Genomic DNA, 19,485 nt, shown 5'->3' on the forward strand with positions numbered 1-19,485 from the left:
TGAGATAATAAATGAAAAAAAAAAGAGATAGAAGAGCAAAACCAGGGGATATTTATTAAATAGGGCTAAATATAATAAATATACATATTTATGAAACATATTTTAAAAGACGAATTATGAAAGCAAAAAGAAAAAAATAGAAGGTCACATCCTTATAAAATTTATAGATCTATTCCTATCACAACCGTAAAAACAGTTGAAAACATTTAAAACAAATATATCGATCTATATTATTAAATACCCTTTTTTTCTTTGAACGCATTGTTTAGAGCCTGAAAAATCAATTCCGCGCGAATCTGAAAAGAGGAAAGGAAAATGCATATTTATATGCGAGTGCCATATTACTACGTATGTAATAATCACTTTTTAATAAAATGATTATAGATTTAATTTATTTGTATCATATTATCGCATGCATATGTATACGTATATATTCGTCCCTTGAGACTTTTTTAAATGTTTCAATTGTCAATTTATGATTCGAAATTATTATGTTTAACTATTTTTTTTTATAGTATTTACTACATTTACTATATTAAATGTATTTATTGCATATACATATATATGCACATTTTTTTTTAATTGTCAAGCTTTATTTTTTTATGTTAATATTTTTTAACGTTATAATTTGTATGAGAATTCCTTTTGTTTCAATAAATCATATACAATCGAAAATTTCGAGGATGTGTATAAAATCTTAACATATTTTTGAGTATAAATATGTATATATATATATTTGTCTATGCAATGGCAATATTATGTGTTACCACTCGTTCTATTGGTTTCCCTCTGTGTTTATCTGGATGGCATAACAAGATAGCACTTTTATATGCTTTTTTAACTACAGATGGATTTGATATTAAATCAGACACAGAGACACGCTTCCAGTCTGAATTTTCCCAAAGTACATCATCCAAAGTGCTTAACATTACTTTTATATCTTTATATGATTCGTCAGAATTTTTAGACCATTTAGTAATTTGTTTTTTAATTTTATCCGATATACCTATTTTTTCTTTAAAATTAGCTTCTTCTTGGCATCTATATTCTTTTAATTCTTTTAAACGATTACTTACCTTACTTTGGACTGATTCTTGATTTTCCTTGTGATTTTTAATATTAATTTTTTCTTGTGATTGTGTACCCATAGAATTATTTTCTACATTACTTTGATATGCTGGTAAAAAATTTGTTGAATTATGGTAATTATCTCTTCCTAACACATTTTCAGTCATTTTACCTTTATTTATTGGTATGTTTATATTTATATTATTTTTTGTATTTTCATTTAAAATTTTATTATACAATTGATTACCTTTATTATCATGCGTATTAAAATTATTTCTTATCTCGTTTGTATTTTGTGTAAAATGCATTTGATCATATTCTTCATTAAAATAATTATCATCATCTGTTTTGCCATTATCCATATTTATATGTTGTGTATTGAGAATTTCCTCATTTTCAATAATTATTTTTTTCGATAAACTATTATCTTGGTAGGACTTTATGTATGCTTTATAATTTTTTAATTCACCTTTAAATCCATGTGCGTTGTTACTATTAGTATTATTCATTACGTTATTATTATTATTATCATTTTTTCCAGTGTTAACATTCGAAGTGTTATTTGTTTTGTTACTATTATTTTCGCTATTTCTATAGTCAGCATTATTATTATTAGAATAATTAAAATTCATAAATTTTTTTTTAATATAATTGTTTTTTATATTTGTAGCCCCACATTGATTTTGCATGCTCCCATTATTATTCTCATTATTAGAATTACTACTGTTATTATGATTTTCTTCTTTTTCTAATATATACGAACAGCAGCTTTTTTCGTTAGCATGGTATATTTCAGAATTATATTCAATACACTTTACATGTTTAAAATAAATGTTATTATACATTTTATAATTATCATGATTAATAAATAATACCTTTACAACAATACCACCGTTGTATAATGGTATAAGCGCCTCGTCATTAGTAACGTCTAGCCATATGTAATTTAATTTATCTTGTTTTAGGATATTGCTGATTTCATTTTCATCTAAAGTTATTTTCTTAGATGCATTTATTTGATCTCCTTTTAATAAGGGTTGATTATTGATTATCCCTTCATTTATAACATCAACTAAATCTGTTAATTGCGTTTTAAAGCGAAATATTACATTCCCCTCAAAGGGGAAATATTCTTTAAACTTTTTCAGTTTAATTCTAGTACATATTTTAAATGGAAGGAAAAATATATTTGTATCATACGGTTCTTTTTCATTTTCCCCTATAACTGTATATGTGACGTAATTGCATTCAGTATTCAAACTTTTTTTCCTTAATTTACTATTTACAAAATTAACGCCACCGATGGCTATCTGCTGCAAATTTGAAGCTAACGAAAAAATATCCATTTCTAATTTTTATCTTTATGCATTATGGCTTTTGCTTTCTTTCTCGTTAGCTTAAATTATTATACTGTTTTTACACACATATATATTAAATGAATATATATATTGCTATTTATATTGTTTAAATTTCTCTTTTCATTGTCCTTTTTTTCGCATTTTTGACATTTAAACCTTACAATTCCACTTGTATGATTACTATTTATTATTATTATATTATTGATTTTCGCTTTTATATTTTTATTTTACATATTATTTCCTACTTTTTCCATTTACCTTTTCATTATCATTATTTTTCCAATAATGCTTAATATAAATTTATAATTTATTTAATTTTTGTATACGTAAATTAAAAAAATATAAATATATAAATTAAAAAAATAAAATAAAAAATACTTAACCGTTTATATGTTTTTTTTGGCATGTATTTTTTTGTTAAAATTATGTATATATTTATTTATTATATATATGTACACTGCATTTTACAAATAATATTACCATTTATTATTGCTTATTACTAATTTATTTGAAGTGGTTTAATTAACAATAGAACATTTTAATAATATTAAAGCATTATAAACATAAAAAAAAGGAAAGTAAATAACCTATATAAAATAATGAACCCTTAGAATGCTTCATTTTCTTTTAGTATTTTAATACGGTTATCAAAAGGTTTGTAACACGTGTCGGGGATATATCTATGTAATCGTACAATGAAATAATATGAGCTTTTACCAGTGGATATTACATTGTGAGAGTTATTAGAAGGGGAATTGTAAATGTTATATATACTTGCATATATAATAACATTGTATATAAAAAGAAAAAATAGTTTCGTTGTATTATTTTAATTAAATACATAGACAGTCTAGCTTTTATATGCTATAAAAAATTGGAGGATAATTATTGTATTGATATTATACGGGAAAAAACATATATAATAATATGATAAAATAACTATTTTAAAATAAAATAATTGGAAGTCAAAACTTATATTCTTTGGTATTATAATAGAGAAATAAATATTTTTAAATATTAATATATTCCTAGCTTCATGTATGGAAACGTGCGAAAACTTATAAATATGTATAGAAAGAAAAGTTGCATGTTTTCCTTTTTTTTATACCGCATGAACCAAAAATTATGAAATATGTTTTAAATTTGGATATAAAAATAAGGCATTTTGTAATGGAGCTATATGGAACGAAACAATGTTTTGTGTGTAAGTTGATAATTACGAAAAAAATAAAAATAAGATGAATCCCTATAAAGTTCATTCATATTGTATATTTTTATGGCGATAAAAGTATATCAAAATATCTTAGTAATTTTAAAATTCATTTTATAGCGTATATTCCTGTATATAGCTATTTATGATATATCTATTTTTAAATTGTTATTGTGTTACGGGGAAAGCAACACTATTATATAGATACTGCAACTATTTTACAGTTTCAGGTAATGTCCTATTCATTTTTTGTTTAATTTTTATATAAGTAAATAGGCATGCTTGTGCGCACAGAGCTCGAATGTTAATGACGAATGATAAATATATAACACAATTCTATATATAATAAATGATCCCCTTGATATAATGTTATTTAAAAAAAAATTTACCCGTCAATAAAGTTAATTTTTTTTATCTTTTAGTGTATGCTATATTTTTTTCAAAAACAAAATTATATATATATATATATATATTTTATAATACAGTATCCTGTTTAAGAGCAACACAATTTTTATTGTTGGAAATATGATTTTTTATGTTTTAGAAAAATGCGATAAATAATTTTGATATTTAGAGGATAGGAATGTGTACAAAATTTCGAATTATAAAAAAAAAATTAACGTATTCCTCACAAAATGAAAGTATTAATAATTTATATATTATCATATAATTAAAATTTATAATTTTATATTGTTTGTATTATGTATGTATGCATATATAATGATGCAGCAATGTTTTATGCAATTTTTAATGCAATAAAAATAATTTTTAAGGTAATATATGTATTGTAATATTATCCAAACATTCCCCCCCATTTTTTATTATTATTAACTATATTGTCTTTATAAAAAATATTCTTTTAAAATTTTAAAATAAATAGCAACAAAATTTAAGTATAAATATATAAATATTATACTATTTTTAGTAATATATATATAACAATATACAAATTAGTTTATTAAACATTCATTTATTATTATTGTTATATATTTTTTTAATTTATTTACTTTTTTTATAATTTTTTAAAAATTAAGTTATTTTGAAAGATAAATATAATACATATTTTAAATGTTTCATTAGTGAAGATTTTGAATAAATAGAAGAAGATATTTGAAAATCATATACATTAAAAAATGTATATGTATTATATGCATATAATTGTACATTTATAGAGAAAACTATACAAAATAATAAAAAAAGAAATATTATTAGATATATACGGATTTATACAGCTTGAATACAATAATGCATTTAATTTAACATTTATATGTTTAGTATGGTTGAATAAATATGATCATTCTGTTAGTGTTTTTAATTTATTGTGTCAAAATATAGTAAATGTATTATATATTTATGATATTATACTATTTAATATAGTGTGTTGATATGCACATTGTACATTGTATATACTAATATTGTAATTATTAGCATGTGTTATTATATGTATATTTAAGTATATTTAAATTAGCTGAACAATTATATTAGTAAGTATAAATGATAAATATGTGAATAACATTATTGATATACTTTTAATACCATAAATTATATAGTTATAGTACCAAGAATTATATTTTTATCTATTCCAAATATATATTATGTAAAGAGGATATACTATAGGGTGTTGTAATACACCATTATTACATTTACTATATATATATTATTACTATTTAATTGCTGTTATTATTTTTTATTGCATTAAATTTTATTTTATTTCGTTTAAAAATGAAATTTTTTATTTTTTATTGTTGAATACTAAAATATAATAAATTGTAAAAATATTATAGATTAAAAGCATTATATATGTATATATACATATATATATGCATTATTTGTGAATTGGCATAATGGAAAAAGGAAACTCATGTTCAAATGCTAAGATATTTTTAGAATCAGAAGATAAAACTGAAAAAATAAATGGCAGTAAAGAATATGACGATGATGATAATAACTTAAAAAAAGGCATTTGTTCAAATACAAGCATGTATGATAACGTGAATGAACATAGAGAAGTTGAGAATCAACCTAGTGGAGAAAATGAAATAAATAATATTAAAAACCATCATTTGTTGAAAATTTATAATGGCGAAGTGATGCCCTCAAATGAGGACAATATGCTATTAAGTAGTAATAATACAATAATTTTGTTAAAATGTGTAAATAATAAAGGTAAAGTTAGAAATGGTTCTAAAAATAGCTCCAAAAGTAACTATAAGAAAGAAAAATACAAAAGAAGTCATACAAAAAAAGAAAAAAAGTTTAAAGTAAATAGTGCCGGTGAAGACTTATTATCTGATTCTCGGGACTATCCTTCCTTAAAAGTAAATTATAAAATTAATAAAAAAAATCATTATGAAAAAACAAAGAAAATGGGATTTCCCCAAATGGCAATGAATGATAAGAATGAACGAATTTCTAGTAGTATATGCACAGATAATGCAAAATTTATAAATTTTTTAAAAGAGCATGGGAAAAATGCTCATTACAAAAATCGTAAAAGATATAATAATTTACGGAGACAACAAAAAAAAAATGTTCAAAAAAAAGAAGGTAATTTAAAAACAATAAATAATTATATATTAGACATTCATGATAGAAATATGTCTAGTGCAAATATGGGATCAAATAATATACATAAATCTAAAACATCTTTAAAATATCATACACATGATGAGCAAGCTGAACAAGCTTATTTAAGCGAATTACAAATTGCAGAAAGTGAACGAAGTGTAAAAGATAAAAATCGTTTAAAAAATTATTCAAACACAATTAAAGAAGAAAATAAAATTATAAAACAAAAAGATAAAATCAAAGCATTATTGTCTCGAACTCGACGATGCTTTTTATTTCGGAAAAAAACATTAAGAAAAAGAAAAGAAAAAATTATAATATTTTTAAATCATAATTATACACCACCTGAAAATGGAAAATTTAATGATCATTTTTATAAAACTATACATAAGGACGATTTAGAAAATTTAGAAGAAGAAAAAATATATCTTCACCATAATAAAGGAAATACTATCAAAAAAATTATATATAGAATATTTCCACAATTTTCTATATTTAGTTTAATCTTATTTGTTACATTTATCCAATGGGTAATGTTTATTATACTTATATCCGTAAAATCTGATTTTCCTTTAACACCATCAAGTAAAATAAACATTTAAAAAAAGAAAAGAACCAATGTCACTTCTATCCATATGCATATGCTTTTTTTTTTCGTTTATAAAATATTATTACAAGAAATGTTCTTAATTTTATTGCATAGTATTGTAAAAGCTTAATTTGAAATACATTTCAAAATATATCAATATGTTCATATTTACTATATTGTATTTTTATATAAATGCAATTAAATTTTATGTATTTTATTAATCTTTATAATTATATTTCTTCTATTTTCAGATGATTCGTTAAAGAATTTTGGAAGCAATTTTCCCTATCAAATTTTTAAAAAGGCGGAAGTTTATCGCCTTTTTACAGCTTTGTTTTTGCATTCAAATTTCAATCATATTTGTGCCAATACATATGTTCAGTTAACTGTCGGATTCTTACTAGAATATTTGTATGGGACATATGTCGTTTTTTTAGTTTACGTATTCACAGGTTAGAAAAAAAAAATAATAAATGTGTTTTTCTTAGAAAAATGAAAATATATATTATTGTTCTTTTTTATAAAGGGTGGTTGCTTGCTTATATTAGATTAACAATATAAATTTATATTTGAATAATTAATTTTTTTAGGCATATATGGAATAATATTATCATCGCCTTTAACATACTGTTACTCAACTACAGAAAGTAGTAGTAGTTCATCGGGGATTATTGGAATATTTTTTTCAGAAATTTTAATGATGACTAATTTTAATGTAGACACAATTAGTATTAGTGTTCATTTATTTTGTTTTTTTCTTCTTCTTTTATTTCTTAAATTCTCATTGAACACTATCAGTATTAATATTTATAGCCATTTTTTTGGTTTCATTGGAGGTAAGAATTTTAAAATTATATATATATATATATTTTTTTTTGATCAAGTTATATTTTCGAGTACATCATACATCAAAATTAATCGATCGTAGAGATTAATAAATTTATTGAATGATTTTAGACAACGCGCAGTTTATAATTCTCTTTATGTTTATGTTGTATTACAATAAGAAAGTTTTATATCATTTCATCATATATTTATTTATTTTAGGATTTTTGATAGGAATTATTTTAAAACGTAATCAATTGAAATACTTTTTAAAGAACAATTTATTAATTCAAATATTATCCCTTATTTTTCTCATTGTAAGTTTAGCAACCGCTATTTTTGTTTCAACATCTGTCATGCAGGATTGTCCGTATTAGATTTAATAAAAATATTTATTTATTCATATAATTAAAATCGCAATAAAATTAAGAGATATGAATTTGATATATGTGTATACTACCAGTATCCATTTTGTATTGATGTTTCTTTTATGCATTTCTTTTCGTAAATTTCTTTGTTATTCATTTTAATATTTATCATCTATTATATTTGCATTTATTTATTCATGCAACCATTTGTATACTATTAAAAGTATTAGTATACATCTGCATATTCAGTGATAAAAAGGTGTGTTTTCCCTTTATTTTATCATTTTACGATTTATGCATTTTTAATTTATTATATATCTTTCATTATTTTTTTTTGTAAAAGGAATGATATATCATTATTTTCGTATTTTTATTCGATTAAAAAATGAACACATATTTATTTACTTATTTTTTTTTTTTTTTGACAATATAAAATATGCTTTAATGCAAATTTTCATTTGTAACTTTTGAATTTAAAATGCTGATTATTAATTTATTCACGTTATTTCAAATATTCTCAATAAATATTATGTGCGATATGTGCAAATGAAAATAACAAATAAAATGAAAAAAAAATACAGAATTAAATTTATTTTAAATAATTCCTTTTATGTATTATAACGACATGGCAATATAATTATCAATGATACAATAATATTGATCAATGATTGAATAAGTGGAGTATAGAAGAAAAAAATGTTATTGTAAAATGACTAGACCTTATATCTCTTTATAATACAATATGTTTGTATATATATAAGCATGTACAGTTGGATATATGTCTGATTTGATTTTTATTTTTTTATTATATAATAGAAACCAGCTTTACATTCTCTTAAACTAATACCTTCATAATTATATTGTGTAAAATTATTGTGAAATGCATATATAATTTAATCTAATATAATCCAACTTAATTAAATTATTATATTTATTTATAGCCGTAAAAAATATAACATGCATTTCCATTTAATAATGTGCAATATTTTCATATTGATGTTTCCCGTTTTCTATAGCTTTTGTTTTAATAGTAAAATTTAATAATATACAAATTTTTTAAAGTAACAGGTGTTGAAAAAAATTATTTATTACATATATTCATTTTTGAATTTTTATTTTTCGTTTTTTTATTATCTTTCCCTTTTTTTTGATTCTTTTAAGTTATTTTTTTTTTTTGAGAGATGAATACATAATCCTAAGAATAATTTTACATTTTTAAGATACGATTTTAGCACAAATTGAAAAGTTTATATTTATACCTCCATGCTAATTAGCATATTTGATATTTAAGTTTATATTAGCATATTTCGATAATATTACCTAACCGAATGTTTAGTATTATTTGTATGGTGTATATATATATATATATATATATATATATATATATATAAATATCCAGAGCGTGAATTTTAGTTCGAGCATAAATGAAAATTAATGATTGAAAGACAATTATCGTATTGTATTCAAGGAAATTATATATTCAACTTTTTCATTATGCTTCGAAACATTTTAAATAAGCTAATAAACCAATTTTAACTCGGAAGCCAATTATGCACATAGTCATATATACATTATTATTACATATATGCAGAAATATATGCGAGAGATATTAAATAAATTAGAACAAACCTATGATATCATTTCAGAATAACTGTTTTGCCTAAATAAAATGTTTATCGTAAAGAGTAACATATCCCATGACAGTATGCTGGATTTGCCAATAAAAAGAGACCATATGAAGATAACAAATTTTTTGATTAAAGTAATTGTCGTGATTAATGCATTAAGTCTCTTGCTCAATATAATCTTATCTATAAAGCTTTATAATTGGTAAGTAAAAGGGTAATATAATTAAATATGATTGCGTTATGGATACATTACATATTTTGTTATATCTGCTAAACCTACTAACACATCACTATTCTAATTTTTGTTTATATATTTTTTATTCGTAGCTCTTATAATATTACAGCCTTCTTGTTAATTTGGGCACAAACATGCTTATGGGCCTATATAGCAATCCTAAATATATATGACCAAAAATATTTTTTTTCGGTATCATCATTATTAGGATTCAACTTATATACACAAGTAAATGAAACAAAATTCATTTTTGAATACATTATAAATAGACAGAGATAAACATACATGGAATATATGTAAACATAGATTGTGCTCGTTAATAAAATATAAGCCAAAATAAATATATAATCATGATTTTTTTTCTACTGCTCCCCCATTTTTATAGTGCTATTCTAGCTATGGTAAATTATTCCTTCCAGAAGATATTCAAGAGTACCAATTTATGTCTATAGCTCTTTCGCATTTCCCCATTCTATATATTTGTTATGACATTGTTATATTTCAATATGATAGCATTTTTATGAAAAGTATACTCAAAAAAATTCTTTAAAATATTTACCTGAATTTTATTGAAGTGCATATGTTTCCAACCAATATTATAAAATATAGAATAATATTAGAAAAACAATAGTGATTGCATATATATATTTTTTATTATGAGTTTGTCTTGTAAGAAATTCATTTTATGAGCATTCGTTCAGGGAGTTGTTATTTTAGTAAAAATTTATAATTGTAAAAGGATATATTATTTCCATTTTATTTTTATAGGTACGTTAAATTATCCCTCTAAGGACACATCGCTATTAGTATTTCATCTGTTTAGAGGAATATTTTGCTCCATATTTATAGCTACAATTTTTATAATTTCAATGATCCTAAATTTACAAAACGTGTTTATAACGTATCCAATATCAAGGCTTACTAATAAAAAAACACAAAAATATCTTTGTAACTTAATAAAAATAAAAATTTATCTATATATAATTGCATGCGCAATATATGCTTATATATATGTACATATTTTCTTCCTTTTTTTCAGTATACATATTCATATTTTATCTGATTGACTCCCAATTAAGAATAATAACATTCCTGTTTATAATAGAAACATACGATGCCAACCCATTCAAAATATTCGTTTTTATATTTTCACAGGTTTGCAAATAAAAAGAAAAAATAATTAAGCATATTAATTTTTATATAAGTGCCCATAAATTAGGCATGTATCTTTTTATCATAATATTTATTATGCATATATATTTTTTCTTCACTATGTGCAGATTATGACAATATGTGTTTGTATTGCTTTTGACACTCGAATTTTTAAAAATATAATTGTTGGAATATCATCAATTTTATGTTCTCCTTTATGTATTATATTACATTCAGCAAATAGGTAAAATGCAGAAACATAAACAAACACCGAGTATGCGTATCTTTCTTACATCTTCATACAATTAATCCTCATTCTATGTTCATATGCATAATTTTTTTATAGTAGAAATTATAATAATGAAAGAGTCATTAGACTTAGCAAGTTGCTAATAAATTTTCGTTTTTTTGAGTTTTTTTTAATACTTTTTTATGGGTCCTTATATTACGATGATACAGAAATAGGAAGCTTGTCTATTTTATATATTCAGTAAGTTAACGGAAATTTGAAATTTTATTTTTGTATAAAATTTTTCATTTTATTATATATAGTATATATGCATATATACATATTTATTTTTACTTATTTTACCATAGGTTAATTAGCTTAATACTACTATTTTTTCATATAATTACGTATAAAAAAATTATTTTATATAAAAGAGTATTTGATGTATCGAATGATGGATTAAATGCAGATTTGTATAACAACATGAGCGATGATTAGATCTATCTATGCATATATATATATATATATGTATTTTGCCCACATTTTTAAATATATTAAATAATTTATATAAAAAATAGGCATAATTCATTTTTATTTTGTAAATCTTTATATATGCACATGCATATATTAAATTATGCTGATTTATATATTTTTTTAATAAATATTGTGTATTATTCATCCTTATAATTATAATAACTAATATTTTTTTGTCTATAATTTATTTATATAATAATAATCTTGTCGCATTTAAAATAGCCAGGACAACGTCATAATCGATATGTTCACCTGAGTAAACATTGGGGGAAATAAACGATTTTAATAATATATAAGTTAAAAGTATTTATTTTATTATTATTAGTTTTATATTTTTTACATTTAAATTTGTTAAAAATAAAAGATTGGCAAACATCCTCATCATTATTTTTTACATTTTTTTTATATGTCTCTAAATATTTTTCTAGATTCTCTATGACATTTTTATTTGCTGTAAAACATTTATAAATAATAAAATTAAATTAAAATTATATTTTAATTATGTAGTAAATATTATGTATACATTTGTTCACTTTTTTTCTATTTATAATTACTGTCTTTATTGTTATTATTTCTATTCATGTTGTTTTTATTCATAAGAAAAGCCTAAAAAGAAAAAAAACGAAATAAAATATACAAATTCAGAAGATATTATTTTTTTAGAATGACCCATATTACCAATATTTTTATTTTTCTAAATATTTAAAATACTTCATATGCAAGAGAAGAAATACAATTGAATGTCATAAGGTCTAGATCCTTTTTTGTAACAACATTAAGTATTATTTTCAAAATCTACAAATTAAAAAATAAAAAGAATATATATTAAATTAATTTTTTATTTTAGATCAAATTTTCCATAAATATGAATCATTGTTTTATTCTATGTATCACTTTCTCGTTATATCCCTTCAAATCAAACCATAATGGCTTTATTTTAACTGCCTGTAAAATAGTTGTAATAATTTTATTTATTTAATATTGTTTTAGAATATGCATGTTCTTAGTACAACTAAAAAACAAGAGAATGGATACTTTCATTGAATTTATGTATATTTTATAGATAAAATATTTCATAATATTACATATAATTTTATTTATATCTATACGCAATTACTTACTGTTAATATGAAAAAAAGTTTGTGAATGACAATTTTTTCATTCCTGTTTAAAGGCAATATGCTTCTTAAGAAAAACGGTCTAAATGAGTGTATAAAATTAAAACAAAATGATTTTGTTCTTAAATTCAAAATAGTCGAAAGTAATAAAACATTAATTATTGCAAATATGAGTTCGTTCTGTATATCATTCCATTCCTAAAAAATGAGTATAATTAAAGATAAAATAAAACTTATTTTTATAATTATATTTAATTTTATCTTTTAATATTATTTTATAAAAAATTTAACATTTAAAAAGGAACTATTAATTAGGAAAATAAAAAAGCTAAAGGCTTCGTCGTTCAGCAATACAGTATCCTTCAAAAACAAAAAAAATAAAACAATAAGAAGTTGAAATAAAAGATTAAAGCAAATTAAAAAGGTTTACAAATAATCCATGATAAAACAACTCACTAGTGTATATTATAGTGAAACTAATATTAAAATGAATGTGCACTCAAATATACAGCCAATTTTTTTGTCTATTTATAATTACGCTGGTTATTAGTAAACTTAGTAAAAGAGATAAAGAAGAAACTCTAATATTTATATCCACATTGTTGACTAGTGGTAAGAACAAACATTTTCTTATTATGTATTTTTCTTTAGCGATTGTTTCATGTGGGGTTTCATATTTATTAGACGACAATAGTATATCATCAAATGATTTATCAAAAGATGTCGATAAAATCATTAGTAAAGGAGGATTTGTTTTTTGTATTTTAGGAAAGGGTAAAATTAGTAAAGCTAGAACAAAAATAGCTAAACTCTTAAAATAATTATTTGTAAATTGAATAGCATGCATTAATAGTTGTATTATAGGAACTGATGAAGATAGAATATTGATGTTTTTAATTTGATTATATTTTCTGCAATATAATATAAGATTTAATATAAAATAAAAAAAACTATTTTCAAATTTAAGAGATGACAATATGAAGGCTTCATCACTGTCCACAATAGTGTTAGTACAGCTATTACTTTTGCAATTGTTCTTATTATCATCATAATTCATATTCTTATGATCATCATTTGAAGGCTCTGTTTTCTTAAAAAATGAATTTAGTGAATTTTTTACATAAAATGATAATTTTTGCAAAACAATAATTATATTGAATATATCTTTTTGTGTATATACTTCTAAATTTTCAAAAAAAATAAAAAAGAAAGAAAAAATATCGTTGATCTCTTCTGACTTATTAGAAATTGTATTCATATATCTAATTACTGTGTTCATCATTTTATATATATTAATGTTTTTGCAATACTCTGGTGAATATTTTTTCAATTTAATTATTAAATAATAAATATAAATAATATCATTGTTCTGTATATTTTCCATTTCTGCATCTTCCAATAGTTTTTTTACTAAATCCTGAAAATAAAAGAATTTACAAATTTTGAATAATATGGAAAAGATAAACATTAACATTCATCGGATTTTTTATATGCATGGGAAAAAATATAAAATGAAACAATGAATATGCAACATGTGTTTTATTGTATTATTATTACTTTTTTTATATATAATATATTTTATTCTTAGGAATTTCAATTAATACTAAGCTTTTAATTTTATTTCCAAAGCTTACCTTATTCTTAGAAATAGACATGTACAATCTGTTGTCAATTTGGTCAGATTGTTGTGAAGAATATAAAGACAACTCTAATTTTATTATATAAACAATGAAGGTCACATACAGGCTATAATTGTTTCTATTAATTTTTAAAGAAAAAATGCAATCAAAAACAAAGTATATATTTTTAATTTGTTTTATTTCTAACCACATAATTATATCTATTTTATGCATTTCTTTCTTAATGCATCTAAAAACTGTTAGTATTTTTTCCTTTGTCACAAAATAATAAGAATAAGACAAAGACATAAATAAATAGAGGGGGTTCATATCAATATTATAATCATTAGATGAAAACATATTTTCTACATAATTGTTTACTTTACTATTATTTAATTTCTTTTCGATAAATTTTTTATCATAACTCAAGCATAGATAAAAAATGTAAATTACTGTTTCTATCAGTCGTTCGTTATCATTAAAATTGAACAATAAAACATTAGTAAAATAAAAATCGTTATTCTTTATTATTTCCATTAAAATATCTTTCTTATTTTTTTCTTCTTTCTTTACTTTATCGTCCTCATATATAAGCATCTCTAAAATTCTGTAGCATTCGCAATCTGAAGAATACACCCAAGAAAAAAATAAGTATAAAATGAAATAAACAAATAGATCAACATATAAATGAGTAGACAAACGAAAATACATATAACAAAATAACATGATTCTTTGGAGTATGTGAATTCTGATATAAATCAAGGAAATAATATACATACAAAGATGCATAAATGTATATATATGATAGTTTTAGGTAGTAATTTCTTTCCTTTTATTTTCTATTACCATCACAATTGGTAGAGACATATTGAAAGAATATAGTAAAGGGTGTATTTTTTACTAAAACCTTTCTCATTCTTTTTTTATACAAGGAAAATGTGTTAATAACTTCCTGCATTTTACCATATGATTGTTTTTGCATATTATTAGTCTTATATTGATCGTCTTCTACTAAGGTTGTCGAATTATTTGGAAGAAGATTATTTATTTTTTGAGTTTCGCTATTTTCAATTGAAAAATCTTCATAAATATCATGTATATGGCTTAAAATTCTTGAAAAGAAATAAAAAAAAGGAGTAAAAAAGGAGGAGAACAAAATATTTGTACTTATATTATTAAAAAATATTTTCCTTTGATTTATATTATCAAAAATAAATATAGATGAAAGATATAAAAATTTAATGAACATTAATATATCATTTCCAAAAGGATTATTTTTTTCTTTCATAATATTTCTAAACAAAGAATGTAATTCAGCAAAAAAATATAAAACTAATTTAATAAAAGTTAAAATTTGAAACTCATTTTCATTATCTATATTTATAGTTTTTTTATTCTTTTCATCCATTACATTTATATTAATTAAAAATGTTTCATTTTTATTTAAAATATAAATTAAGGAAAATAATAATTTAATAATAGCTAAATATAATTCAGATAAATACTTATTTTCTCTATCGTCCAAAAATTCGATATATATATCAGGATTATTCATATTAACAATTTTTATTATATTTAAGGCTGTTTTTACAACTTCAAAAAGTGCCAAAATATGAGCAATGTATATTTTGTTTATTATGTTGTCTAATTCAATATTATTATCATTGTCTTTTTCATTATTTTCAATTTCATCCCATTTTTTTTCTTTTTTGATTTTTTCGTCCTGTTTAAGATTTGTTGTTTCTATATTATCGCATGTTTGCCCTCTGTGTAAAAATAATGAATTTTTTTTGTTTGTTTTTTCCGATAAGTTTTCAAAGTATTTTTTATCTGGTATATTATGATATTGTTTATTATTATATATTGTCTTTTGCTTGGAATCTAAGTTAAATATATTTTTTTCACCAACGCGAAATGAATTAGAAATACTTTTTTTGTTCTTCACATTTTTATCTTCTTCAGAATTATGATTACATGAGTCGTATACTTTAAAATGATTGTTTGAATCTCCATTTTTTGATTCATTTTTTAATGTATATTTTTCAAAAAGGAGAATAATATTCTCAATATTTATAGCAGAAAAATCAGGAACGTCCACTAAAAAGGATATTATATTTATAATTTTAAATATATGAAAAATTTTGATAGATGAATTTGCTATATCGATAAGCATATTTAATGTTTTTAAAAAAAAAAAAAAGGTTGAATAATTATTCGAAAAGCTATCATAAACATTGTTATAATTATCTTCATTTTTATTTACATATTTTAAAATTATATTTATTAAAACATCAAGCATGTAATGAGCATGTGTCTTTGAAAAAAGTGTGTTTCTGAAAAAAAAAGTAACTAAAAATTTTAACCCCTTTTCTCTTAAACATTCATATTTTGTGTTAGATAAAAAATCAAAAATCCATTCAACTAGCGATGTGTTTAATATTATAATATTTACAACTGTTTCATCCACGCTGCAAAAATTCGAAAATATTTCTAGGCATTTCATTTGTATATCTCTGTTAAAGTTATTCAGTAATGTTTCTTGTAAATTGTCGCATAGGATAATAAAAATTTGAATTCCATCTGTTTTTTCGAGAACATTCAAGTTTAATTTATTATCCTTACTTCCTTTGTTGTACTGTTTTTTGTTTTTGCCAATCTTTGTATTTTCAAAATTATAATTTTCAAAGCTATTGATATCTCTTCTGTTGCCAATATGGCTTTTATCCTTATGCGTATTTTTCTTTTTATGCTTATTTAATAAATTCGAATTGAAGCAGGTTCCTGGTTCTACATCCGAACTGTATTCTACAAAATTGGCACTTGAATTTTCTGTTTTCAAGAATTTAAATTTATTGTCTTCAAATGATTTTATTTTTGTGTCTTTTTTTTCTTCATGATTTAAATTATTGTTTCTAAATATGGTTGTGTGACAAGTATCTCCAATAACACAGTTAATTTTTTCTGTATTATATTCAGAACTATCAAACATTTTTCTTATTTCTAAATCGTTTATATTTTTCAATGCATCATTATTTATTATTTTTTTTATGTTTATTTTCTGTTCACATCGTTTTTTTTCTACCTCATAAGTTTGGAATAACGAGGATCCCTTTATCTGTTGCTTTTTCTCATCTTGGCATTCAATAAATGATTGCGAACTATTTATACTATGGTGGATCGAATGAAGTTCATTAAAATGGCTATAAATATTATCATTGGATTTATTTTTTTTATATTGAGACATTTTTGTTTCATCACAATTTTTATTAGTATTGGAACCAGTCGAATTATAACTTAAACTTTTATTTATTATAAGATAGTTTCCATCAGGTTTATTTATACTGGAATTGCTACTAGCATCATGGGTATTCCCATTATTTGATTTAAGAAATTTCGTTTCCTTCTCTTTAATATCTTCATCTTGTGAATAATATCCCAAATCATTTTCTTCTGAAAAAGAATAATCTACAATATCATTACGCGTGTTTGAATATAATTGGTATACATTTTTTTTATCATATTTATTTTCGCTATCTTTGGAATGCGAAAATACAAATTTATTTTCTTCATGATCATCAGTACAATTTTCCATTTCGGTATTTGCACCACAATCACTTTCTTCATTATTAGTGCTAAAATTCTGAACATCGTAATTATTTTCGTTATCATCTTTGCTTTTTTCCCGCATTATTTGCTCACCTTTTTGAACCTTTTTATTAATTTTTGTTTGGCAATTTTCATCACTAATAGCATTTAAGAAAGAAAAGGAATGTATAGACGACTGATCACTAGTATTCCCTTTGTCTATGTTGAACATATTTGATCTTTTATGAGTAATTGAGATATCTAATTCGTTGTCATAATTTGTATCAGGACTAGTACAAATATTTGCAATTGTATTGTTTTTATTTTTTTTTAACTGTTCAGCATCAAAAATAATTTCAGTAAAAAAATAGGTAATGTCATTGTAATTATTGCATATTAAATAAATAAACTCGATGTAATAATTACATAAATCTGTATTTTTGTTAGTAAATTTAAAATTTTTAATTAAATTAATAAAGAACGATTTTAATAGATCTTTGTTAAGTTGCCATAACGAATTTTCACACCATAGTTCATAAATAATTTGGAGAATTAAAGAGTGTTCCATATTATGATATTTATCGTTTACATATGAATTATTGCGTTTTGTGTCTAAATTACTATCGCAATTATTATTTAAATTACTGCTAAGTTTTATGGACGTATTATTGTTTGTGTTATTTTCCAAACCATCGTGAATTTCGAAGTTTATTTTGTTACATAAAAGTTTGTCTGTGTTATCTTTTGCGCAATTTATATTATTAGAAATAGAATAATTTTTTATGAACAGTTTCATAAGTTCTTCAATAACAGATGACTCTTCCTTTAATGTGGTGTGTATTATTTGTACATGTTGTATTAAATTTTTTAAAAGCTTTAAAATAAAAAAATATTTTCTTTTAGTCATTGAATAGTTTTTCAATCTAATTAATACACATGTGTATATAGCATCTTTAAATATATTGCATAATTCATCTGAACAAATATTTAAAAATTCTTTACATGCATTTGTTGCTAAAATAATTAATTCATTATTAACAGAATAAATGTAATCGTCTTTATTAGTTTCGTTTTTATTTTCATTTATTTTGCATTCTTCTTCTAAATAACGGAATGTATTTGATAAAAATAATGTATGGTCTAATAAAAAAAAAGAAAAATGATACCTAAATTCATGACAATTCTTTATTCTATATATATCATTTATATTTTTAAATAATAAATATTTTTTATACAAAGGACATTTTGTAAATAGTAGCTTATTTATACACTCTACACAAAATGACTTTTGTTGTTTATCGACAAAAAATTTATCATGTTTTTCTATTTCGTGCTCATCTGTTATTGCCACTAAAATTTCGCTAAAAATTATGTTTAACTTAATCTCCATCAGTGGATA

The 19,485-nt window shown here is 21.9% G+C and overlaps 4 protein-coding genes across 4 annotated transcripts; 2 read left to right on the forward strand and 2 right to left on the reverse strand.

The window, feature by feature from the left end:
• Nucleotides 1–233: 233 nt before the first annotated feature.
• On the reverse strand, nucleotides 234–2,414 carry PBANKA_1031200 (DnaJ protein, putative; the record flags this gene model as incomplete). The annotated part of the gene is made up of 2 exons (XM_034565412.1): nucleotides 234–296; nucleotides 768–2,414. 2 exons carry the CDS (start codon nucleotides 2,412–2,414, stop codon nucleotides 234–236), a joined length of 1,710 nt encoding a protein of 569 aa, XP_034422111.1.
• Nucleotides 2,415–5,480: 3,066 nt separating this feature from the next.
• On the forward strand, nucleotides 5,481–7,995 carry PBANKA_1031300 (rhomboid protease ROM8; the record flags this gene model as incomplete). The annotated part of the gene is made up of 4 exons (XM_034565413.1): nucleotides 5,481–6,789; nucleotides 7,045–7,245; nucleotides 7,384–7,629; nucleotides 7,841–7,995. The coding sequence occupies 4 exons, from the start codon at nucleotides 5,481–5,483 to the stop codon at nucleotides 7,993–7,995; spliced, it is 1,911 nt and encodes a 636-aa protein (XP_034422112.1).
• Nucleotides 7,996–9,655: 1,660 nt separating this feature from the next.
• On the forward strand, nucleotides 9,656–11,728 carry PBANKA_1031400 (conserved Plasmodium protein, unknown function; the record flags this gene model as incomplete). The annotated part of the gene is made up of 8 exons (XM_034565414.1): nucleotides 9,656–9,816; nucleotides 9,942–10,077; nucleotides 10,235–10,376; nucleotides 10,618–10,797; nucleotides 10,889–11,004; nucleotides 11,130–11,245; nucleotides 11,351–11,491; nucleotides 11,599–11,728. The coding sequence occupies 8 exons, from the start codon at nucleotides 9,656–9,658 to the stop codon at nucleotides 11,726–11,728; spliced, it is 1,122 nt and encodes a 373-aa protein (XP_034422113.1).
• A 220-nt stretch (nucleotides 11,729–11,948) lies between these two features.
• On the reverse strand, nucleotides 11,949–19,476 carry PBANKA_1031500 (conserved Plasmodium protein, unknown function; the record flags this gene model as incomplete). Its single annotated transcript, XM_034565415.1, has 10 exons — nucleotides 11,949–12,016; nucleotides 12,105–12,215; nucleotides 12,319–12,370; nucleotides 12,476–12,559; nucleotides 12,659–12,709; nucleotides 12,886–13,080; nucleotides 13,174–13,242; nucleotides 13,421–14,299; nucleotides 14,487–15,124; nucleotides 15,348–19,476. The coding sequence occupies 10 exons, from the start codon at nucleotides 19,474–19,476 to the stop codon at nucleotides 11,949–11,951; spliced, it is 6,276 nt and encodes a 2,091-aa protein (XP_034422114.1).
• Nucleotides 19,477–19,485: the final 9 nt, after the last annotated feature.

This window comes from Plasmodium berghei (genome assembly GCF_900002375.2).
Source record: "Plasmodium berghei ANKA genome assembly, chromosome: 10".
NCBI lineage: Eukaryota > Apicomplexa > Aconoidasida > Haemosporida > Plasmodiidae > Plasmodium > Plasmodium berghei.